This window comes from Camelina sativa, chromosome 16, assembly GCF_030686135.1.
Source record: "Camelina sativa cultivar CO46 ecotype springtype chromosome 16, ASM3068613v1".
In the NCBI taxonomy this organism is placed as follows: domain Eukaryota; kingdom Viridiplantae; phylum Streptophyta; class Magnoliopsida; order Brassicales; family Brassicaceae; genus Camelina; species Camelina sativa.
The window spans coordinates 10,366,954-10,391,843 of NC_141895.1; the positions used below are offsets into that span (position 1 = coordinate 10,366,954).

At 40.6% G+C, this 24,890-nt stretch overlaps 2 protein-coding genes and 1 non-coding gene across 3 annotated transcripts; 2 read left to right on the forward strand and 1 right to left on the reverse strand.

Moving 5' to 3' along the window:
• Positions 1–2,685: 2,685 nt before the first annotated feature.
• On the forward strand, positions 2,686–3,643 carry LOC104750271 (uncharacterized). Its single transcript, XM_010472043.2, has one exon. It carries the CDS (start codon positions 2,732–2,734, stop codon positions 3,557–3,559), a length of 828 nt encoding a protein of 275 aa, XP_010470345.2. The 5' UTR covers positions 2,686–2,731; the 3' UTR covers positions 3,560–3,643.
• A 143-nt stretch (positions 3,644–3,786) lies between these two features.
• On the reverse strand, positions 3,787–10,823 carry LOC104750270 (5'-3' exoribonuclease 4). The gene is made up of 22 exons (XM_010472042.2): positions 10,204–10,823; positions 9,418–9,520; positions 9,265–9,341; positions 8,988–9,179; positions 8,719–8,838; positions 8,540–8,602; positions 8,324–8,458; positions 8,044–8,208; positions 7,785–7,862; positions 7,494–7,580; positions 7,138–7,218; positions 6,936–7,031; positions 6,670–6,740; positions 6,315–6,443; positions 6,158–6,234; positions 6,025–6,065; positions 5,839–5,913; positions 5,450–5,601; positions 5,259–5,363; positions 5,095–5,170; positions 4,816–4,898; positions 3,787–4,730 (listed from the first exon to the last, which is right to left on the reverse strand). Exons 1-22 carry the CDS (start codon positions 10,414–10,416, stop codon positions 4,094–4,096), a joined length of 2,856 nt encoding a protein of 951 aa, XP_010470344.2. The 5' UTR covers positions 10,417–10,823; the 3' UTR covers positions 3,787–4,093.
• Positions 10,824–24,255: 13,432 nt separating this feature from the next.
• Positions 24,256–24,362, forward strand: LOC147925416 (small nucleolar RNA R71). Its single transcript, XR_015585522.1, has one exon. It is a non-coding gene; the product is annotated as a small nucleolar RNA R71 (small nucleolar RNA).
• Positions 24,363–24,890: the final 528 nt, after the last annotated feature.

Below are 24,890 nucleotides of genomic sequence, written 5' to 3' on the forward strand. Positions count from 1 at the left end.
AAGGCAACCTCTATAGGATTACCACCTGAATCACTCTCGTACTCCTCCTTGGATGCAAGAAGGTCGTCAAAATCACGATCGCCAACTAATTCATCCATGCCGACACCATACTCAACCCTAACGTCAATTTCTATACTATCAAAAGCATCTTTCCAGCTATCAACCCTATCATTAATATCAATAGCAGAGCTGGGCCTCAATGCCTCGAAGTCTTTACCAAAGTCCTGCTCCATGTTAGCAAGATTTTTGCCACTACCATGAGAGGACACGGAACGCGAGCTCACAACTCGAGTGCCGACCTCCATCAGCCGACCTCCATCCTCGCTTGAGATACCTGTCTTGATTCCGCCTGCTCGATCTAACGCGAGAGAGCCGACCTCCACTGGCCGACCTGAATTCTCGCTCGCCACACCAATCTCAATCTCGCCATCTCCACTCGAGGAACTGGCGCCGACCTCGACCTCCATACCCAACTTTTTCGATCTCTACTCATAGTACAAATCTCCATTTGCCGACCTGCCTTACCACTCGACTCACCCGCAGGAACGCCGACCTCAATTCGCCGACCTCTGATCTCACCGATAGTTTCGTCATCGTCGAGATCGACACCATCTTTGGCAAGGTCATGCCGCCCTAAAGTCCCAGCTACGAGATTGCCGTCTGCGACCTCAAGAGGGACCGACGCCTCCCTCCAACCTTCGCTAACATAAACGTTGTCATCACCAGCCGCATAGAGCCCAACTCGCCAAATTGTTCTCCATCTGCTTCACGCAACGATGAATCCGGAGGAGAAAAGTCAGAGATACCGACATCCATATTCATGCCGCTTCACAACCAAAGAATCGTGACACAACTATCTCCGATCTCAAATGGCAACCACAAGGGCGGCGGCTTATTAGAGTTTTCGATCGGTCGGTCAAAACTATAAAAAAAGAGAGAGGAGAAATAAAACAAAATAAGTAAAAAAAGAGAAGAGAAAGAGAAAATTACCTTCTTATGGAGTGGAGGAAGGGAAGAAAAAGAGAAGAAAAGAGGAGACATAAATAAGAAATAAAAATGGAAATTTCACTTCAAAAATCTTTCACCTCTATTCCAAGTGCTTCTCGAAACGTGAGACTGGCACACTGCCAAGATCACTGCTTCAAATTCATTTCCCGAGGAAATCTAGAGCGTTCTGTGCCGAGCAAGCATATTAATAGACAATTCGAGCATATCCGCTGATCACAAAAAGACTGCCTCTATCCGGACTAAGGGGGGACTATTGTTGGATATGGGCTTTTCCCAATAAGCCACGCGGCCCAACAAGATTTACTAAGCCATGATTTCGGCCCGACAAATTTAGGAGAAAATCCACTAACTTCCGCGGAGAGCAATCTCGGGAATTCACGACGAAAGCCCTAGGTAGCTCAAGGTTAACTGCCTCCTATAAAAGTAGAGGGCATTTACTGGGATCATCATCCTGACCCCCATACATTACCGAGAGAGCAAAACTTTGCATCGATTACTTAGTTATTTGCCTTTTGTGTAATTCTTATCCACTTCTTAGCATACAATCCAACTATTGGGATCTTGCAGAAAGTGAAGTCTCAAGAATATTCCATTAATGAGCCACAAGTTGATAAGATTGGTATTTTTCCGTTAGCTCCATATGAACAGGAAATCTTCTTCTCCCATGCAAAGGAAAACATCGTCCAAAAGATCATCTGTCTCAGACCGCTCGATAACAAAAGACAAATGCACAATTGAAACGTGTAAATCAGGATCTGATAACATCACAAGATGGCAGGGTATCCAAGACAACATGTTAGAATACATAAGTGACGGGTCATCATGAGTGCAAGTGTGGGTGCATCAAGCCAGACCACATCATCTAACACAAAAAGATGTCGATTTGACCCATCGTCGTATCGTCAACGAGCTGATGCTTTGGAGGGATTGCGCGAGTTTAGTGCCAGATTGTTACAAGAAGGGAGATATGATGAACTCAACGTGTTGCTTAAGCCTTTTGGCCCAGGTAAGGTGTCTCCAAGAGAAACCGCTATATGGATCGCAAAGAGCTTGAAGGAGAATCAAGACAAGGCAAAAACGGCAGATCTAAAATGTTAATAGAGAGATACCACCTGTGGGTCTCCCCTGACAGGCTTCACTTTGTCTTAATGTTCGGTTTAGCTAGTTATGCTTATGTAGAGTTTGTTTAGGTATGGTGGCTGACACTTGTAAAAGATGAGTAACAGAATTAGTAGGTTGCATTCTTAACTCTTTGCTTGAGCCGAACTGCTAGCTTTGCATTTTTAATTTGTAGACCTTGATAGGACTAACACTTTTTACGTCTTCTGTTAATTCAGGCTTCAAAAAGGTTTCCAATCTCTACATTTTTTTGCATGTTATTGGTAACCCATTCTTGGTGCGAAATCACAGTTTATTTGATGATTTTTTTTTTTTGGTTTGAAGTATTTTCATACTTTTTTAGAATTTTTTTGCGTTTTTAGTTTGTTATTAATTAAAAAAGGTAATAAGTATTTTGCGGAAAAAACTTCCCAAGTTAAATAATCTTAAAGGCATCGATGACCCAAGATTGATTACGAGGAGATAAATTTCTCTGGTATGGACGTTTATATTCTTGATGAGTCTAAGTAGTGAAGATCACGAAAAAAAAATCTAAATAAAACTCTTGAGAAGGAATTTGAAGATTTTTAGTCTTAATTGACATGTATGTTTTACTTTACCAATAATGCTACAGTGGGATTTAGGGGGGGAAATGGAAACGGAAAGGCTGAGGGACATTTTGGGGGTTAGTAAAGAAATAAGATGGATTGAAAGAAGGCCACGTGGTTGTCACAATACTCTTCAAAAATCTTATCCGGGGGGCGCAGCATATGCCTTTCTCCCTCTCCAATGGGATCTATCTTTCGACATTTTCATCATCTCTAACAATGAACAAACCCAAAAAATTATAAGTAAACAGGAACCAATGGCGAGTGCTACCTTCTCCTTCTGCCCTCACTCCCAATCCCAATCCCATTCCCATTCTTCCCTCATCAAACCCACGCCGTTTCTCAGATATGGCAAGAAACTACACCACCACATCTTCATCACCATCTCTTATCCAACTCACCATCATCCTCGTTACTTAGCCGTTTCCAGAGACGATGCCGCGACGCCTCTTCCTTCTTCCGACCAAACCCAAGAAACAGAGACCAAAGAAGTCGAAGACACCATAGAGAAACGAAGGATGGAGGAGAAGTTTGCTGTTCTAAACACTGGCATCTACGAGTGTAGATCATGTGGGTACAAGTACGATGAATCAGCGGGTGACCCATCGTACCCGATCCCACCGGGTTTTCAGTTTGATAAGTTGCCTGAAGATTGGAGATGTCCAACGTGTGGAGCTGCTCAGAGTTTCTTTGAGAGCAAAATGGTTGAGATTGCTGGTTTTGCTCAGAATCAGCAATATGGACTTGGTGGCAATGCTCTTACTGGTGGTCAGAAGACTGGTTTAATCTTTGGCTCTCTTTTACTCTTCTTTATGCTTTTTCTGAGCGGCTATTTCATCCAATGATTTATATATATTTTCTCGACTTTCATGTTATTACAGCATGTCACCAATTTTACTTATGTTTCAATACACCATTATTCTCATCAATATGACACTACCATCATTTCTACTGGAGAGCCTGGTCCTTAATCTACCAATGTTAGTCCAGGGCTCGGATCTTTAAACTCGGATTTATGTTGGTTAGTAGTTGGGTTGCCTATCATGTAAAGATGATGTAGAACACGAATCAATAAGCAAACTGAAATAGATTAAGGAAACCAATGGACAAATGCTGTAGAAGGAGGAACAACGAAAGTTGAATAACCAATTGCCAAAAGCTGTCTAAAGACTCTAAACAAGTTTAATGCAATAAATATATATAACAAAAGAAATGTCCAAAGGTACATTGTACATTTGCCTTTAGCTTAAGCCAGAAATTTAAGATATAATTCATGGCAGAAGATGAAGCGGGGACGTTGTTACCATACAAAAGGCCATTGCAGCAAAAGAAAGGGACTCACCTGTACAGAAACCTCCCTAGCGCCTCAACTAACAATCTCACATGTTTGCGCCTCGATGACTTGGTTGTGTCTTGGCCTGATAAATTACTTTCTTTACCGGCTTTCCATTTGTTTCACCATACCCAACTCCTTCCCTGTAGTATCCACCGACGAAATTACCACCTGGCTGTGTACCGATCCATTGGGTGGGTGGTGAGGGTAACGGGTTCAAATTTGCATTAGCAGCTTCTGTATAACTTGAATACAACTGTTTGCTTCTGCTTCCGTTATCTTCTATCGATAAACCAGACATTCCAGCTCTAAGTCTACCACGGTTTTGCTGCTCTACTACTACCTTGGAGTTGTAGTTTCGGTTATAGTCTTGTGATCCATTTGATGGACCAGTATATCTTGGACCGTTGCTAAACGTTCCCTGTGAGCTATTGTTATACTTTCCATAGTAGTAATAGCTCGAGTCATCATCATAAGCTCTCCTGTGAGAAGAGGGACCCGGTGCTCTTGGTCTATTGACTCCACCATAATAATGATTACCCGGTACATTTCGGTAGTATCCATTTGGGTCAATTAATCCTGAAGCCGAACCAGTAGAGGATTTCATGTTAAGGGTGTTTTTGATCAAACGATGAGCTGCTTCTCCCAGCGAAGGTCCGGCTATAGCTCCAGCCACTTGAGGCCTGCACAGTAGATATATCATATGGTTCCTTTAACCTACTTCACACTATGATCTTCAAATATCAGTCTGTAGTATAATCTCCTTACCTATCTCGGGCTTGTCGGCGTCGGTTGCTATTGTCTTCATGCCATAAAGGGGGAAATGGCTTTATATCTGCTGACGTCAAGATCTGCAAATTGAACTTCAATAATGAATATTTTTTTGCAACGAATATTTAGCAGATAAATAGACTGGCAAGAAGACATTGACATTTGAGATTCAAGCAAATAGATTCTCCTAAACGCTAATAAGAAAACGTAAGTTTCTATATCTTTTAATGCAGACAGGACTACTGTTTATTGACGAACTCCTTTGTGGAACCATACCTTGTCCGGAATGATCGCTCCTCTTGGTGGTTCTGAGATATGAGAGTGTTTGGCAGGACACAGGTACGTAACATTTCTGGAAAATTTAGAGGAAAATCTAAGTGAGTAAAGCAAGACTTCACCCATTTCATATAACACTAACTTGTGAAGCACAAGAAACGCACAAGGCTCGGTTCTGCTCAAGCCATGGCAAACCATTGACAGGGGAATCCACTCTAATTTGGAAACCATTCCTTTCACTAATCCAGAGAAAACCGTTCATTCCTTGGCTGAACAAATACAAAAGAATTGAGGATTAAAAACAAGCTTGATATCCAGATTATACACAGCTTGTTAATTATCAATTTTAGCCAACCTAGAATTCGGGTCAATCATCCATGGAAGACGTTCATGTGGAGGCATGTGCTGGTAGAAATGGTAGTACTGCAGGATCCGTTGGCCCAGTGGATGAGCGGGGTGTACGTATAACAAGTCAAGCATCACGCTGTTGCGTTGCCGTTCTTCCACCTGCCAGATGGATCCATACTAATCAATCATTCTAGTCATCATTCTAGTCAACACAGACACTGCAATAAAAGCTGATGGCTAGAGCAATCTAAGCTGTAAACCTACTTTATAACTAACAAAAAAACCATTTTGAAGGTTCAAGAATCATCTTTCAAAAAGAATTATAGTTTCCTTTGAGAGAATGAAGTTTTGACCAAACAATATGCTAATATATTTTGATAAAGCTTCAGTACAAACCGTTAGCGTTTCTTCAAGCTTCCTTGTAGCAGTTAACAATAATTTCTCCTCAATGAAAGGAAGTTTTGCAATACCCTGGATCACATCAAGTTCAAAACACACAACATCAATAGCTGAAGAACAAGATATACAGTCTCAGTATGATAACACTATCACTTTATCCACTGAACACAGAAAAGCATGAACCTGCCAGGCGAAGCGCTTTCCATTCATGTCAATCTCAAAATCTATTAACAGAATAAGAGCTTATGAGTGTCCACTACCCATCATAAATATATAGGAAAACAACAATAAATATATATTCAGTATCAACAATTACCGGCAGGGTAAAATTTCAGGATCGGGGATGAAGGATCAGTCATCAACTTCCGGTATTCTCCAGGCAGCGCATTTGAACTGCGGCAACCAAGAAACACAATTTACATCACCACAGGTGCCCAAATATTTATATTAAAGTTACCAAAAAAGGAACGAACCTTGCAGCCGGCAATGTCCCCATTAACTGGTCAAAAGGTTTAAAGGGCTCTCCAATGAAAAATGTGATCTCCAAATCAGATAGATTCTTAAGATCTGAAGCAAATGGAGCATAATGGTATGGGTAAAACCTGAAACAATTAGAAGAAAGGGTTAGCAATCAAAAACTTGCATTTCAAATTTGCTTTCAATTTTGCAACTTAATATATCTCAGCAACTGACACCTATATCAAAGTCTTTCTCCAGAAGAGACCCATCAGTCTATTATAAAATAAGATATTCTAGTAATTGTTAGAATACATGGCTCTCATGGGAATAACATGACATTTGTAAACTTTTTGTAAAAGTCAGACTGACCATTGCCAAGAGCATACACCTTGGTAGTAGTACCGGCAAACCCAGCACAAACCTTCAACATATTTTAGTACCTACAAGGAAAACAGGTTATCAGACTTAATTATAAGTTTATGTTCATCCAGACTGTCTCAAGAGTCATTTGAAGAAAGTAGTTCATTTCGCGCTATAAGCCTCCCAAAGAGCTAGAAAGAACTGTGCAGATATCAAGTGTTATCTGCACAGTAGGAAACTTTCAACATGAGAGAGTTAATTGACGTAAACCTCACCATGTCTTGTTTAATTTGCTCAGTTTCCTCTGGATTGGTCGTACTAAACTTCTCTGCATAATACCTCTCCTTGTAGCCTGGTTCTCCTAGCTTAATCTACCCAAAATAAAAGAGAAACTATAGTTAAAGCTCCTATACAATTTTCCGTGTCAATCAATATACATCTCACAGGTGAGAAAACATTTGCACTACACTATTTTACCTTATCGTCTATCGGTTCAGGTGGTACCTCAGATGGATCTCTTCTTGATCGTTGTTTCATTTCTTCATTGTTCTCCATTGACTGATACCAGAATCAGCACACCATTAGCCATAACTTATGCAGACTGAACATAGCGGAAGAATATGATACAAATAACAAACCCATTGATTACAAGTGGAACTAGTTATTGCCTTATAAGGAGTATCATTCACTCAAAAGCGAGCTTTCAGGTAGTGCCAATAAGGGTATGAGCATTCCACTTGTAATCAATAAGGGTATGAGCACCCTCCTTCCCTAAAGCCTCCAAAGTTTTTTTTTATTTGTGTAAGGGGAAATAGAGTATAGGTCACAAATACCTGTTTTATCCGTGTTCTTTTCTGAAATATTTTATCTTCATTAACAGCAACAGCTTGAATGAAATGCTCTACCCTATCTAGTAAAACCTATTTAGTGCAGAAGAAAAGAAAATTGTCAATGGGTTAATGTATAAAACGAACTTAATGCAGTTCAGGATTTCATTGGTAATCATATAGCCAGACAAAATAGAAGCAACGCAATTTAATGGAAAACTTTACACAGCTCATACAAAATAGCAATGTGAAGCGAGAATGAAATGTGGGAGAAGATAAAAACAACGAATAACGTACCTCACCAGAATCTGTTAAATAGCCTCCCATAACTGAAAACTCCTTTCTGTAAACATGCATCAGCAAGTTTATAGCTCCCTGAAGTAACAAAGAAACGGAGTATAAAGATATAAAACAATCGAGTATCATTTCCCCAATGGTATTATAAAACAGGATATTGATTCTTCACAGGGCTTTTACTGTATTTTACAATCTACACTACCATCATATTATGTATAACAGGTAATTAAGTAATGAAAAGCTTTCATCATGTACATACCTCTCGAATTTCCAATGTAGGCATATGAGGAAGGAAGTCATTGCCAACAAAAAAGCAAAGGAATACAAAGTCATCTATAATTCTCTCAAAATTGATCACAAAAGGAGGATCTGGAATTGCCAATTCATATTGCAGATATTCTCGCAACACCCAAATGTTCAGGAACTATAAAAAAATATTATATTAGAAAGATATGAGAAAGCTCCCAAAGAAAAAAAGAATGGCATGTTGTTCAACTGCAGCAACATCTTTTGGAGAAGATAAAGAAAACTACTTAAACCTGATATTTTTTCTTGTGGATTGGAATATCAGATGCTGCATTTGTGCTACCTGATTTTCCAGGGCAATCTGCCGCAAAGTGACCAGTTTGTCCACACACAAAGCATTTCTCTTGTTGGCCAGGGTAAGTGATAACCTGGAATGAGTAAGATGACTCATAATTTGACAGACCGAATATTACAGAAAATATAGAGCCTATGGGTGGAAAACAAGCTACCTCTCTTAAGATTGAAAAGTGAACTTCATGTGTGGCTAGAGAGAGCATTATCAAATCTGCATCCTGCAAAACAATATACAGTTCTTAGCAAGAAGCAATATGCAATTTGTTGGAAGAAGCACCAACGCCTTACCAAGTAAATAGGAAGTAAAACAACTACATTGTGAATTAACACTAACCAGACCGTATAGACAATGCCGTGTATTTGGATCAAAACCAGGAAGATTACGTTGGAGACGGATGTATGACATTATCTTGTGTTCTCCTTCGCCCGGAACATTTGAATCAGAAAGTATTACCTTCAAATAATAATCCACAAATTCTTAGGAAGACAAATTACCTTGACAACCATATGTAAAGAGGCAACGTTAACTAAACAGAAAGTGGAAAGAATGCAAGTCTTGGACAGTTCGGAAATATCAGCTAAGTTAGATGAACAGTATCACACCTTAACATATCTCCAGCCAGGGTTACGGTTTAACCTAGATTGGATGTAATACTGAAGAGCTACTGAAAGTATAGCCATAAAAGGGGTCCCAGGAGTAATGACATTTGAATCTGCGGTTTCTGCTTTTTCTTTAGCAGACAAGATTTGGCCCTCGGTCTCAAATTCTTTTCTCAACCTATCTTCCTCAGCTTCCTATGAAACCAGATATAGTGTAAGCAACAGTGACACCCATGCAAAGCCAAAAGTAAATGTAAAAAGAAATACAAAGAGAACATACAGCCTCTGCTGCATCCTTTGCAGCCCTGAAACGTCGAGAACGCTGCTGATTCATCTTTGCTCTGGGTGCAACACCATCTGCAACATCATACATAATCAGAACCAATCTCATAAAGCAAAACAGACAGGGGAGAAGAAGAAAGCGCAAGATCACCTATAGCCAAATAAAGAATCTTCCTCGGACGTATTAAAGTAAAAAGATGATCAATGTACTCAAACATCGATTTAAATACATCATCGTACGTGGCTGGTGCAGGCTGCATCGTAATCAAAATAGGATTAGCTAGTGAAATCTTAAGGGAAATCAAGTATAGACATATTGCTACACAAACTCATTCCCCTGGATAATAATAATACCTCCTCAACACTAATGATAAACTAAGAACATCGCTGTCTCTTTTTTCTCTAGTCGAAACCTTTTTAAAAAAACAAACCGACTCTAGACTCGCATACGTGATACATGAACAAAATAGACACAGCCATTTGCATCCAATTTCCCAAATAAAACATGGAAGTCAGTTTCGGAAATGAACTTTAGATCCCAAAATCTAGTATCAACAAGTTGGCCATTGATTCTATTGACATTCAGTAAGCAACAACTAGTACACAAACAATAATCATCTTCTCATCAAAATACCAAACTTAGTGATTTCATTTCGCATACAACAAAACAAATACATGTTTACTTGTGATTGCCTAATACGATAAACTCAAATTCCAATCCCCTAACTCTAGTATCACCAATGTTGGCCATTGCTTCCATTGACTTTTTTGCTTCCCATAACTGGTACTAAATCAAGATTAATCTTCTCCAACAATCTGCTAAACTCAATGATTTCATGTTCTCAATAAAAACAAACAAATCCATATATACTGAGTACTACCCCCTAATACAATCAGCTCAAACCCTGGAACCAAAGCTATATATAAAATTACATACCTTTCCTTCAGGGTGGAAACAAGGATGAATGATACCATTCATGTCGAGATACAAATTATCAAATTCAAAGCCGTTAGGGTTAGGTCTGGTGATATCAACAGGGATTAGGTCACCACCGCGACCACCTCCATCGGTAGGTTCTTCCTCAACGACGTCGCTAATTGACTTGGGGTATCGGTCGGCGAGCCATCTGTAAAACGCCGGGACTCCCATGGCGGCGACTTAGAGAGATCCGAGTGATGCCTTTTTGTTCGCGATTTCTTTCAGGCTCACACTTTTTTTTTTAGTTTAAAACAAGAAAGATACTAAATTTCAACTTATTTACTCCCTTAGCTGTCTGTCACCACCAATGTTGAATATGAGCTCTTCTTTAAGACATGACAAGAGAAGAAGCTTTTAACCCCAACCAACTACTTTGGATTAACGGCATGATTGGTTCCGCCGTTGCGGCGTAGAGATGTTAAGCTTTTAACCTTTGAGTTCCCGATCTCTCGAGATTAATGAAGAAGACTGCGCCCCCTAATTTATTATTATTGTGTTGGAGATAGACCGAGACTTCAATGGGCCGGATTTTACTTTACCCGCATCCGCAAACGGGTTTATTTGTGGTCTCAAGACTCGATTCTAGAATTTATGATCAGAATCCATTCTAATAACTAGATTTTAACTCGCGATAAATATAAAAAAGAACTCAATTTTAAAAAATCATTTATTTGTTTTTTTTTCACAAAAAAATCATATTTATTTGTTAATTTTGTTTTTTTGGTTTAGTGTTCAAGATTATATAATTGTATTTTAATTATTATTACAAAAATTTGACTAGTTGTATATCGCAAAAACGATAGGACAAAAATTTAGTTTTATTTATAATAACGTTACATTTTCCGTATTGAATATTTTATAGTTATAAAAATTTAAGTTTTTAGTGTTTTTTTTAGATTTAATCCGTGAAAGAATTATTCTTATATTATTATATTTTTAAATTTTTTGTGTTTTTAAATTTAACACATAAGTTTAATATTTTTTAGATTTAACCGGTGAAATAATTATATCCGTAAAAGTTATTATGCAGTATAGCACATATTATATTATATTATAAATACTCCAATTTATTAGATTTAAATCGTGAAATAATTATTTTTACATTTTTTTATCATCATATTAATAATCATTAGTGATTTTAATTTTTCATATCAAACAATATAATTCTTATTGAATATTAGAGTTTTTAAAGGGAAAAAATATTGTATAGATATTTTTGGCATAGGAAATTAAGTGTAATAAATTTCTAAATATACAAATTGTTTTAAGAAATTATAAACCAAATTGGTACAAACATTTTAGGAATCTAATTGATTTTGTTTTTTTTTTGTGCAATTTTTTAAGAATTAACTTTCTAAATAAGTATAACTTAAAGGGTAAAACATCAAATGTACTTAAAAAATGTTAATATAGATTTTGGATTTTATTTTGGGGATAAATTTTTGGTATTTTGAAAATTCCATCTAACAAATAATTTAGTTTTTACTCTGCACAATGTTTTTCTCTCTTAGATGACACCAAAAGTTTAATAAAATAAAATTTGCACTTAGATGAGAAGAAGCTTAACCCTAAATGTTTTTGATTGGTCGCGGCTAGAGACCCAATTTTTTTTTTTTACAACAAAGTACAAGATCAACTCAAACGACCCAATTGGTTGGAATAACGTTTATATAGGTAATTTGATGCGATTTGATTCTAGCACGATGCGCCAGCTTGTCCGCATTACCATTCTGTGATCGGGGGATTAAGACTAAAGAAAATGATAGGAATTCTTCCTTATCCACTTCAATCTTGTCCAAATATGTCTTGAATGCAAGCACTCAGAAGGCGAAAACACCATCTTCACCAAGTCAGAACAGTCGGTGAGTAAAACAACATTCTCATTATCCGCGCTAATCATACACTTCATTGCCCAAATTAGAGCTTCCACTTCTGCATGGAGGGATGACAAGTTACAACGAAAATTGGATGCACCCATAGTGGGAGATTCTCCCTTAGGGGAAATGCAATACCATCCTCTGCCAGTATATTGGTCAGTCACCTTCCAAGATCCATCCACAAAACAACGATAACTGGTTATATGTCTACTTACCACAACAATATCATTAACTGTAGTACCAGAATTCGGCCGAGTGCAACCCTGTGGAGAGATTCCCAAAGTCTCCTCCAGTGCCTAAAACCAAAGCTTAGCTTCCTCCTCTGCTAAACGTAATATCGCTAGTGGGTTAGAATCCAAATTGCTAAAAAAAAATTATCATTCCTAGCATTCTAAATATACCAAAGGATCCATGGGAAAACATCCGCCGAAGGAATCTGCTGAAATCTCCAGAATAAAGAATCCATGTTTGCATAGATAGATTTTGAAGGAAAACAACCCGAAGATGCCAGAAATGGGGAAAAAGCCCAAACCTGTCTAGCTGGGGGACATAAAAATAGAGCATGATTGATTGTCTCCTCCGACCCGCCACAAAGGGCACATTCAAAATCACAGCCCATTCCACGTCGCCGCAGATTAGTTGTTGTCGCCACACAACCCGTAATTGCTTGCCACAAAAAATGTCGAATTTTTGGTAGACACCGTATTTGCCAAACAAAGGCCTGCAGAGGTATAATATTGGGGTCAGAAACAGGTAAAAAAACCGCATGATTCTGCTGCAAAGCTTTATACCCAGATTTAACTGTGTACATGCCAGTTTTCGTCAAATGCCAACCCAACCTATTTGGTGAATTTGGATTACCGAGAGGTAAAGCAGAAATAAGGGAAACATCCTTCGGCTCAAAAGAGGCCGAAAGCAACGCCAAATTCTAGGAATGAGAGTTTCTGTCAATGAAAGTTTCAACTCTAAACGTAAGATCGATCCCGAATACATTGCTGGTCTCGGGAATTGAGCAGGGATCCAGGGATCCGACCATACTAAAATGGAATCACCAAATTCTACCCGTTTTATAAGTCCTTTGTTTACCAGAGAGCGAGCAGACACCATAGTTCACCATCCATAAGACGGTGAGTAAGATTTAATTGGATCCAACAGGTTGGAATGCCTATAGTAGCAACCTTTGAATACCTTAGCAAATAAAGAATCTGGAACTGTGATCAACTGTCAGAGTTGTTTAGCCAACAATGCAGTGTTAAAGTCATCCAAACACCGAAAACCCAACCCTCCATCTATCTTTTCAACACAAAACTTTCCCAAGCGACCCAATGTAACCCTTGTGATTCTCCAAGTGAACTCCACCAAAAATTAGAAATCGCACTAGTAAGTTTCCGTGTAACCATTTTCGGAAGTCGAAAGTAATACATAACAAAGGTAGGTACGGCGGTCGCTACCGATTTGATCATCACCTCTTTCCCTTCCTTGGACAACAAATTGGCAGGCCAGCCACCTGTCCATTTTTGTAATCGATCCTGAACAAAGGAGAAGATTTTTGTTTTTGAACCACCAATACTTTTAGGAATGCCCAAGTAGGAACTCATACCACCCTAAGTGGTGATTCCCAAGATGCCTTTTAATTCCTCAGGCAAATTCGAATCCATTGTATGCCCAAATTGAACCAAATACTTCTGAAAGTTAATCTGCTATCCAGAATCCCGTTCATACTGCCGAAGAAATCCTAAAACAACTTCATATTGTTCCTTCGTGGGCCGAAAGAAAAAAAGGTTGTCATCTTCAAACAATAAGTGAGAGATCGCGGGACAAGTAGTTGACACCTTAATACCCATGATAAGCGTAGACCGTTCCGCCTTGCAGAGATTTGCAATGAGGACCTATGTACAGGGGATCCCCTGCCGAAGCCCTCTAGAAGGAAGTATGGACCCATGTGGTTGACCATTTAACAAAACTGTATTCTGAACAGACGTGACACACCACATGAGCAAGAAATCTATTTCTCATAAAAACCAAATTTCCGCAGCAAATGTTCAATGAAGGACCATACTACACGATCGTAGGCCTTACTAATGTTTGTTTTAATGGCTAAAAACTTTCCCTTGCAAGAAGGATTAGTGCAAAGGCCATGAAACATCTCTTGAGCAATCAAAATATTATCTGTAATCAAACGCCCCTCCACAAAGGCCGATTGCGTCTTAGAGATCAATGCCGACAAAATGGTACGCAGCTGCTGACATAAAATCTTCGAGATAATCTTGTACCCAACATTGCATAGGCTGATAGGCCTCCATTCAGTCTTCCGAGTCGGCTTATCCACCTTAGGAATAAGACATATATTTGTCATATTTAATCTTTTATCAAAAACACCTCTCTGAAAAGGGCTGTCAGCCTTAACCGTATCCCATGCCCGCTGGTAGAAAAGAGCCGCCATACCATCCGGCCGAGGGGCTTTATCAAGATGCATCATAAACAAAGCCTCTTTAATTTCCTGTTTTTTATGATCAATCACGTCAATAAATTAATTTCACTCGTGATGGACGTGCAAACTTCACCCAGTGTTTCCTCAAAATCTGAGGGGTCCGTGGATGTGAATAGCCCATGGAAATAAGAGGCAGCTATGCATTGTACCTTAGTCTCCTCCGTAACCTATTGTCCAACCTGATGATGAAGACCCACAATACGATTCTTAGCTCGTCGTTGTTTTGTCTGGGCATGAAAATAACTAGTATGTTGATCCCCAAGATGCATCCAACGGCTCCTTCTCTTCTAATACCAGTAAACCTCTTCATCCCAATAAGCCTCTCGCAATTTCCAAGTCAGTTCCAAAATAGCCTTAACAGACACAGTATCATCCGCCTGAGCGGTCGCCAAATGGGTCTTTAATTCCTCAATCGTTTCCCAACGATACGGGACCTGCGCTTTCAGCCACCGAGAGATTGCCTGATGACAATTAGTAATATTTTCAATGAAGTTGCCAGTTGGCACCGCTACCCCAGAATCCCAACCTTCTGAGATGGCGCCAAATAAACTCTCTTTATCAAGCCACCGTCTGCCAGAACGAAAACTACTCCTACCTCGCCGGACTTTGTCCTCAAGAGAGGCTAATACCGATTTATGATCATGGAGCTTCTCATTGGCTAAAGCCCGATTAAGACGACATCAAATTGGTTTTTTTTCTCGCCAACTATGCCAAGACAGGCTATCTCCAATCCCGGGAAACTCTAATAAACAAAAGTGACAAATCATTGTATTAAAGCCCACAAAAGAAGACGCATGATGGAGTTTCCCGCCCCGCTTTTCATGATTACCTTTTAGTTCATTAAAGTCTCCAATAATTAACCAAGGAGAGTCTCTTGATAGACCAATATGCGTTAACCGCTCCCAAACTAAATCTTGGTTCTTTGGAACCGGGTCACCATAAACAAAAGTAAAATAAATAATATCCTTTATAAATAAATTCCACATCAATTAACCTATTAGACTTAATAAAATTGAAACATCATAACTCTTATTATAAAATAAGGCTAAACCGCCACAACCACCGATAGGTTCAACCATTATTAAGGTTGAATAAACAAAATGAGCAACAAAAGGTTCCAAAAAAAATAAAGACGGACTAGTTTCAGATAAAAATAAAAAGTCAGGCCGATGCTTCCCCCACAAATCCCTGAGATATCCAATAGTTGCTTTTTTTCCAAGCCCTTGACAATTTCAGCTTAAAATCCACAAATCCCTGAGATACCCACCAGTTGTTCCCTTCTCCTGCACCAGGTTCCTCTGGTTTGTACCCTCTTCAGCTAAGTCATTAGCTTTAGGAGCAAGGCGTTTCCTTGGTGTTGTGCACATATACACATTCAACTTCTTAGAAGCTATTCCTTTGAGAGCCAAAGGGGACTTAGCCTTGCTAACCTTATCCACCGGCGGAACAGAGGCAGACTCATCACCTACATCAACATTCATATCCGTAGAATCCGCCTCTGTATCAGCGACCTCCACCCCAAGAGTTGCAGAAACCGAACATAAATCCAAAGTAGGACCATCCAAAGAGTCTTCCAAACCTCCATCATTCTTCTGATCTGAATCAAGTACCTCTGAACATAAATCCCCAATCCCAACCTGAACCATCATCTGATCAACAATCTCTCCCTGCCACAATCTGATCCTCTTAAGCCAATGTCGGACCTATCTCATTTGCAACCGCTAAATTAACGTTAGGGTTCTCTTCTGTGATTCAGTCTGCATTGCATCCGAAACAGCTGACCTTGTACCTGTCAATCCAACGTCTGAATCAGTTAAACCTGCACCTGTCAACCCCACGTCCCTACCTAGGAAAACACCTCTCCCTGAACAGAATTTGTAGCCAAACCTGAGTCCTAGAAAAGTGGCCTCTGAAACCTCTTTAAAGGTGCAAAGCCAATAGTCAAAGCCCTATGCAGTTGTAGTACAAAGGGTTATCAATCCAAATGGTTGTGATGCTAGCAGATAAGATATGATCATAACTTTGCAGGTCAAGCCAAGCAATAGTTGGGTTTGATCTAACAATCCTAAAATAAACAAAAGAAAGCAAAAGAACAAGAACCACACGACCTAAGCACTCGATGCAAGCATTCGAGTACATGATTGGGTGGGGTGATCGAGTATACAAGATAAACAAGAACAACTCGAAGGTATACTCGAAGCAGGTATCGAGTGATGAATAAAAATGTAAACAATCTAAATGAGAAAGCTCCTAAGGATGGGGTAATCGACTCCTAAGTGTTCCTGACCAATTTGGATGTCCTACATGGCTCAAGAAAATATTCCCTAGACAATGAATATCTAAAATCTTGTTAAAACACTCTCGTGATAGAAACAATCAACCTTAATCACTTCCCTACCCAACTCTCGTTGGAGAAACATGACCAAGCAGACAATACAAACCGATCCATTATTGTCAATAAAACCCTTACTCATCTAATCTCTTAGGCTAAGTGAGTAAGTCTCTAGCATTGATTGATTTAAGCATTTCATCTACACCTCTCGGTGGTAAAACGCCTTAGATCTAATCTCAACCTCTCGGTCTGTTGATAGCATTAAGAACACCAATCTAGAAGGAAATTTATATAACATAAACAACCAAGCTAAGACATCCTAACCGATCAAGAACACAAAATCGTCTATCCCATCCCTAGAAACTTTACTACAATACTCAGATCTCATTGCAGAAAACATAAAAGCATAGATAAACGAAAATTGCATTGTATTAAAAGATAAAGTAGAAGAGAAGAGTACATAATAGAAATCTAAAAGAATAGCAAAAAGAAGTAAAATAAATCCTAACAAAGATAGAAAAAATGTTTGAGTTGCTCAAGATCTCTCTCAGAAGCTCTCGCTCTCTGGTTTGAGGGTCTGCGGCGTGCTAGAGCGAGTGGAAGAAGAGAGGGGTTTATATATGGAAACCCATTAATCCTAGCTTCTCAGTCCTGCCCGAGGGTCTGCTCGATGGGGTGCACGAGGATGTGCTCAGGTTGCTCTTTGGGTAGGCTCTCGGATTGTTCTTTCTGTTCTTAGATCCTCCTCGATCGGGTTGGTGTTTGGGCTGTTCTTCCTGTTCCATAGCTCCTTTGGGTACATGCTCGGGTTCGACCTTGTTTCTCCCCATTTTCGGCTCTTAAGCACCTGTTTTCATCCAAAATATGCAAATGCAAGAATGCAACACCCTAAATGGCCTAAATGTGGATTCCTACAGTAAATGACCTAAAAATGTTAAGGTTAAGGTGAAAAAAAAAAAGATGCTTAAAACATGTAAATTAGAGAGTTATCAGACTTTCAAACTTAAATCTTGCTAGTCCTCTAGCAAGGAAGTAGGAGGGTGCGATTATAAAATGGGACTCATAACCTTTTTGAGCTAAGCGAAGGATTCAAGCTATAGTCCTTAAAGATAGTTTAATGGTGCTAAGATCAATCAACATACTTACAAATATTTTTCTATGCTCATCACCATGCATCAATCTAGTTCATCCTCCAACATAAAGTAAAGAATTGCAATTCCAATGAACATCTCTTTCACATTCATTAAAGTGTTTTGCGAATTCTTGCAAATGGAAGGTGAATCAAGCTCAATCGGTTTCAAGGGTAAGACTTTTGGTAGAGTGGTATTAAACAATTTCTTTGGGTGGCTTACTCTCAAAAGTGGGAATGCTAGATAGTTGTGAAAACTATCTAAGATCGAGAACAATTATGGCATACAAAGATTAACTCTTGATAATCTACCCCTTTTCTCATTAACCCCTTTTTTTGTTATTTTTTTTTTGTTTTTTTATCAAAACTTTATATATTTAGCTCTTTTTTATCAAAACTTTATATATTTAGCTCTTTCTCTCTCTCTTTTCTTTTTCTTTCTTTGCTAAGCTCTTAACAATATTCTCATTTTTTTTCTTTCTTTTCTAGGAGACTATATCAAGATTTTTTTAGTTTAACCTTTTTTTTTTACTTAGAGACTTAGAGCTATTTGAATCGAACCTTAGGGACTTCCTTCTTTAATTTCTCTTTTATTCCTCAACCCAACCCCAAATAATCATGCTAACCACCTATCTTTCTAAACCGATCCTAATAGCTAAATCAAGAGCCAGTTCTTTGTCGTTCTCAATACTCTCAAGGTTTCAAAACCTATAGCACAATGAAAAGGCCTCACTCAACGATTCAATACATGGTTTGAAAGAAAGGTTTGGGTTCAAGGGTAGGGAAAACGAATCAGGTTAAACGAAAAGATTGGTAAAAATGGTGTGTTGACCCGATTTTAGAGTCACCATGAGCAAGTATTCAAATTCCATGAGCAAGACAATTTAAGTTCAGGTTAGGTCCACTAATATAGAGATGATGCAATGTTCAAGCAAGTGGAGAAAGCTTTCAAAAGATGCAAGGCTTTAAACAAAGATTTTTCATTTTTTTTCAAAGATTAATCTAGCAACAATGAACTGTGATTAAGGGCTATAGCTTCAATACTAATGTTTGGCATTAAACAAGGTGGTATTAATCATTGTCCCCTAAGATGCATATGCAAAAATCCTATATGAAGCAATCTAGACTCAATCCTAATATGAAAATGCCACTACATGAACACCTTTTTTTTTTTTTTTTCAAATTTTTCAAAATTTTTGGGTTTTTTATGCAAATAGATGCAGACTCAAATGAATAAAACTAGTATGCAAAAATTTGAAATAAGAAAATAAAACACAATGTTATATACATCCTAGGACCCTCTCCCAAACTTAAATTACACAGTCCCTGTGGAAATAAAAGTTTGAAAAAGGTATCAAGAATCACACAAAATGAAATAAAACTAAATGCAATGTTATTTGCAAAGGTTGGATGAATGTGGTACCTCATGGGTTGGTGAAGAAGGAGGTTGTAGCAGCCTCCAAACTCGCCAACGTGTAGCCAGGGTCGTCACCGGCTTCAGCAGGCGATGGGATTCGTTCATCAGAGAGCTCGGTTATGCGCACGGACGACCTGCTCGGACCAACATCCGAGGGGTTGATCGGGTAAGGCATCGCGTAGGTCATCGGGTATGGCACCGGGTAGTACAACGGGTATGGTGGGAGAGGTCCGGAATGATCACCCGTATAGCCGATTGCAGGGTGCATCGAGTAGGGCATCTGATACGACATCTGGTAAGGCAGAGGGAAAGTACCTGAGTGGTCACCCGAATGGGTGCTCGATGGGTGCATCAGATAAGGCATCATGTACCCCATCGTGTCGGGCATTGGATAGGCGTCTGAGTGGCTTCTTCGCGATCTTTCAGGTCTCATGACACCCTCCTCTACTTGGGGCTCGTAAGAGGATGCCCTGTGGGACTCTGGAGGTTCTAATCCTCGCATTCCTCCTTAAGGTCCGCTCCTCCCCATCCATGTGGGTGCATAAGCTGAAGTGGGAGCTGAGGCACATCTTGCCTTGTCTTGCAGCTCTTTGATCTGTCTTCCCATTACCTTCACTGAGCTAGTGAGGTCTTTTACCTTCTTGGCTAGGAACTTGTTCATCCTCTTCAGCCAGCCGATCCTCTTGTGAGCTTCCCTCACCCCAACAGGTTGCTTTTGAGAGCACACATACTCCTCAAAATCATACTCATCCGAGTTGTCTCCCTGTTCTTGCCCAGTCATCTCTCTCTCTCCTGCCTCGGACTCCTCCTCCGGATTGTACAGCTCCTCCAAAGGTGGTGTGAAACCTATGTTATCCCCTAGCCGGATTTTGGTGCACACGACGCTGGGCAGGATCATTTGGGTGGCTCCGGCAGTTGGATGGACAAACTTGAAGAGCAGCATGTTGTTCGGCTTTTCATAAGCCAGGAACCTCACCAATGTGAGGTAGTCTACGTCTAGCCATCTCGGCTCATGAACCACTCCCTTTAGGGGCACATCGCAAGCTACCAAAATTGGTGTGACCAATCCTCCTATGGAGATCTCTCCAGCTCCATCTCTCCTCTCAGTTTTCATTGCCCAAGACTTAAGGTAGAGGAACTGATCGAGCAGCACAAAGACCATGCTGGTGTCCACAGCATCTCCTACTAGTGGTGTACCATCCCTAGCATTGTCTAAGACTCCACACAAGGCAACATCTAGCAGCTGGAGCTCGTGATCATTCACATTCCCAGTCTCCTTTCTAGCAAAAAGAGTGCAGGCGAGGGAATTGTGAAAATACCTCAAAACAGGGCTCCTTATTTGAGCAGACTTGGAGCTTGTGGACTTGTAAGGAAGCTTGTCGCCTATTGTCAGCCATAGGGACTTCATCTCTTCCTTGCTCACCTCCATGTTCTCTCCACTCCCAGCCTTGAAACCATATAGCTTCTCCATCTTCTTGTAGGTGAGTCGGTATTCCTTGTTGCGCACGGAGAAGATGATGAACCCGATCCTCCCATCGGGTAGTAGGCTCGGGTGGTCCTCAAAGAAGTGTAACCGCAGCGTGGATAGAAAGTGTACCGTCTCTTCCTCATAAGCTTGGAGGTTGGTTCACATCATCTGGCCCAGGTGGCACATATCGAACAGGAACTCGACGTCTCTTGCGATTCCCAACTGCTTCATTGTTTCACGGTGAGGGAAATGGGTACCAACGAAGTTCATCTTGCAAAGGACCTTGAAGAGCTTGGCCGGAGTCTCCACATCTTTCTGCTTCAGCCTCCGCGAGGCCTGGTGTGTGCGTTCTCTCTGCTCCTCTTCTTGGTCACGGCTCTCCTCCTCTGAATCTCGATCCTCTTCCTCAGCTGTTCTCTCGGCTACCTTATCAACCTTTTCAGAGGCTGGTCTCTTCCCTCTTGCAACCGCAGCTCTGCTTCTCAACCTAGAGGATTGGATCTCCTCCACCAGCATCAGAATCAACCTCCATAGGATCAGTAACAGTTCTCTCGGACGTAGACAGGTCCCTACGTCGAGGAGACCGGCGCACTGCGACAGCTACAAGATCGGGACAAAGAACACGGGTATCTACACGATCGATTGCTCAAGCATCCTCTTGAGTGGCAGATCGGGTTGAGCATCGGGTTAGGGATGCGAAACGTCCAGCTAACGGTTCGGAATGTGGAACGTCTCCCCTTCCTTGTGAATCTGGAGCTTCGGCGGCATCACCTCCGGTTCTAGCAGCGGCGGAGGTTGATCTGCTCCCCTTCTTTTGGTATGTCTTCATCTTTGGAGTCATTGTGGAACCCTTGAAAAGAAAGAAAAGCTAGACTCGAGATCAATAGGGTTAGTTCCCGAAAATTTTAGAACACTTGAGTTTCAGAGAGAGAAGAAGTAAAAAGGAAGAAGTTTAAAAGTTTTTAGCACTTATTGGTTTTGGCTTGGGGAAGAGAGAGTCTTGTTTAAATAGAAGTGGCTGCAGATAGAGTTTTCAACTTGGGTTTGCCGAGAGTGGACTTTGGCTGTGGAATTCGGACTCCACTCGCCACTCGATGGGGTACACTACCAGGCGCGTCGGGTACGGATTCGGGTATAGCCTCGGGTTCCCCAAAATTTCTCTTTCTTCTTTTTTTTTTAATTTTTATTTATGATAAATATGTATAAATCGAGAATAATGCAAAGTAAACAAATAAATAAATCAAAAGAAAAATAAAAAGATACATTTGGGACTTTCTCCCAAGTGAGCTTGTTTAAAGTCACTAAGCTTGACTCTTCATGCTCTTTAAGCATGAGATTTAGGAGGGAGAGGTTCTGGAATCCTCTCCACTGTAGCAGGCTGATTCAATGGATTCTCCAAATCTTGTCCGGGTTCCACAACAAATGTAGTTTTTACTTCTTCAAGATGCTTAACTTTTCTCTGCTTTGTCTTAGTGGAAAAAACTTGAGCATCAATGGTTGGCCTTTTAATCCCTTTCTTGACATCAAATTCCATTTTGAAATGCTCTCCATGCTCAATTATGTTCTTGCCTTGTTTCACCTCAATCACTGCACCTACTGTTGCCAAGAATGGTCTGCCTAGGATCAGTGGATCATCTGGTTCCTTATCCATATCAAGGATCATAAAATCAGTAGGGACTTCCACTCTTCCTATCCTGAGAGGCAAATTTTCCAGGATCCCAATCGGATGTCTGATTGTTCTATCATCTAGAACCAAATACAGACTACTCGGTTTAAAACTGCTGAAACCCATCTTGTTGACAACTGACAGCGGCATGATGCTGACTGAAGCTCCCATATCGCACAAGCAATTCTTGAAAATCCGAAGTCCTATCGAGCATGGCAAAGTAAAAGAGCCAGGATCCTCCAATTTATCTTCGATTCGCAGCTCAGGGTCTAAGCACACTCCACTCATGAGAATTTCATACGCAATCTCCTTAACAGCTTCCTTGATCTCAATCTCCAGTTGAGCTGCCTCCTTGATGATTTCCTCTCGAATTTCGTGTGGTGGCAAAAGCTTAGGAGGTGGAGCCTTTCACTTGCCCATACGCTCTGCAAGCGCCTCTAATTGGATGTCAAGAGCAGCATTGAACATTTCCTCTAGTTCTCCTTCTGCTGCTTCAAGCAATTGAGGTTGGTCTGCCATCTGAACATCTACTCGATGTATCATCCGATTACCACCATCAGGTGTGTCATCTGATACAGCCTCAGGTAGTTCTCCAGATTGTGATTCTTGAACTAGTGCTCGATCATCAAAACGATCACTCTCCTCGGGTGAAGGCTTGGGTTCATACTCGGACATCTAGTACTGATATTCATTCATCCTATAATGATCCATAGCGTCCCCATCTTGAACATTGCTGTCCTTAGTGAGGTAGTCCTCATAATCATCATCAAGGAAAATGGCTTGAGCAGTGGCATAATCCTTTGGGTTCTGAACAGCTTTACCTGGAAGCTGGTTGATCTTTGGAGGTGGTTTGTTGTTGTGGTGGCCCTCGAGGTATCTCAGCTTGGTGTTGAGAGATTCATACTTAGCAGTCAAGTCGTTGTATCCAGAATCGATCTTGTTGCTCATCTCGGCAAAACGTTTGGCATTGTCTATTGCAGTCGATGCTTAACTTTGGATCATTTGTTGAATCAGTCCGCGTAAATCAGCTTCTTGGGATTGGTTCTGCGGGCCTTGCTGTGGTTTGAATCCAGGTTGTGCAATTGGTTGGTAGTTGCCAGAGTACTGCTGCTTAGGAGCATAGCCTTGATTGTATTGAACAAAAGGCTTTTGCTGACCTTGGTTCCCTTGGACTCCGGATGGGTAGACTTGGTCTTGAGGATTAGCAACGTTGGGGTTGCGGTAGGACAGGTTTGGGTTTGGTTTGTAGTTGTTGTACCCTTTGTTATACCCTCATTGGTTGTTGATGTAGTTCACATCTTATAGCTGAGCATTCTACCCATCTTGTTGTAGAAACTGTTCTTCCTCTGAGATGGCATGGACATGCTGCTGCTGGCTTAGGAGCTTATCCAACTTGTCATTTAGGGGTTTCATGTCCCTCTTGTACTTGGCATCTTCCTCTCAAGTAGATCGCACAATGCGATCGTACAGCTCATTGTAATGGCCATCAGATTGAGCTAAGTTCTCAACGAGATCCCAGCCTTCATCGGCATCCTTGTTGAGGAAGTTTCCATTGCTTGCGGTGTCCAGCAACACCCGTATCTTTGGGACCACTCCTTGGTATAGTGTACTTAGCAATGAAGCATTGTTGAAACCATGATGAGGGCATCAAGTAGTGTATCCCTTGAAACGTTCCCAAGCTTCGCTCAACGTCTCATTGTTCTACTGAACAAAACTGGAGATATAGTTTCTTAGCCTTGCAGTTCTGGAGTTGGAGAAGAACTTGGCTAGAAACGCCTTCTTGCATGCTTCCCAGGTGGTGATGGACTCCTTGGGGAGTGATTTCTCCCAGATGTGTGCTTTGTCTCCCTAAGAGAATGGGAAAAGCCAGAGCTTGAACCCATCTTCACTTACTCCATTTATCTTGGTTAGGCTTTAGAGCCTATCAAACTCATCCAAATGGTCCAATGGGTCCTCCATTGGTAATCCATGAAACTTTTTGCTTTGTATCATCTGGATGAGACTACTCTTGATCTCAAAGTTGTTGTTCTGGACAGCAGGTGGCACAATGCCATGTCTTTGAGTGTGAGTAGATGGAGCATCTCCTGCTCCTATGTGGGTCCTCTCTTGAGGAGCTGGTGGACCATTCTGATTATTCATCTTCTCCTCAATTGTTGTTGGTTGTGGTTGCTGGACTTGTTTTTGACGCAGTAGCCTAGGTCTGTCGATGTTGTCGATGAAAGGACTCAAGTGTTGGCTACCTTTGGATCGTGTTTCCATGCACAA

Coding starts and splice junctions, on each gene's coding strand:
- LOC104750271 (XM_010472043.2), top strand. CDS start 2,732: ATGCTACAGTGGGATTTAGGGGGGGAAATGGAAACGGAAAGGCTGAGG.
- LOC104750270 (XM_010472042.2), bottom strand. CDS start 10,416: ATGGGAGTCCCGGCGTTTTACAGATGGCTCGCCGACCGATACCCCAAG. Junction 8,839..8,987: donor CTGGCTGGAGATATGTTAAG/GTGTGATACTGT, acceptor TATTATTTGAAG/GTAATACTTTCTGATTCAAA. Junction 5,171..5,258: donor CTTGAGCAGAACCGAGCCTT/GTGCGTTTCTTG, acceptor TAAATTTTCCAG/AAATGTTACGTACCTGTGTC.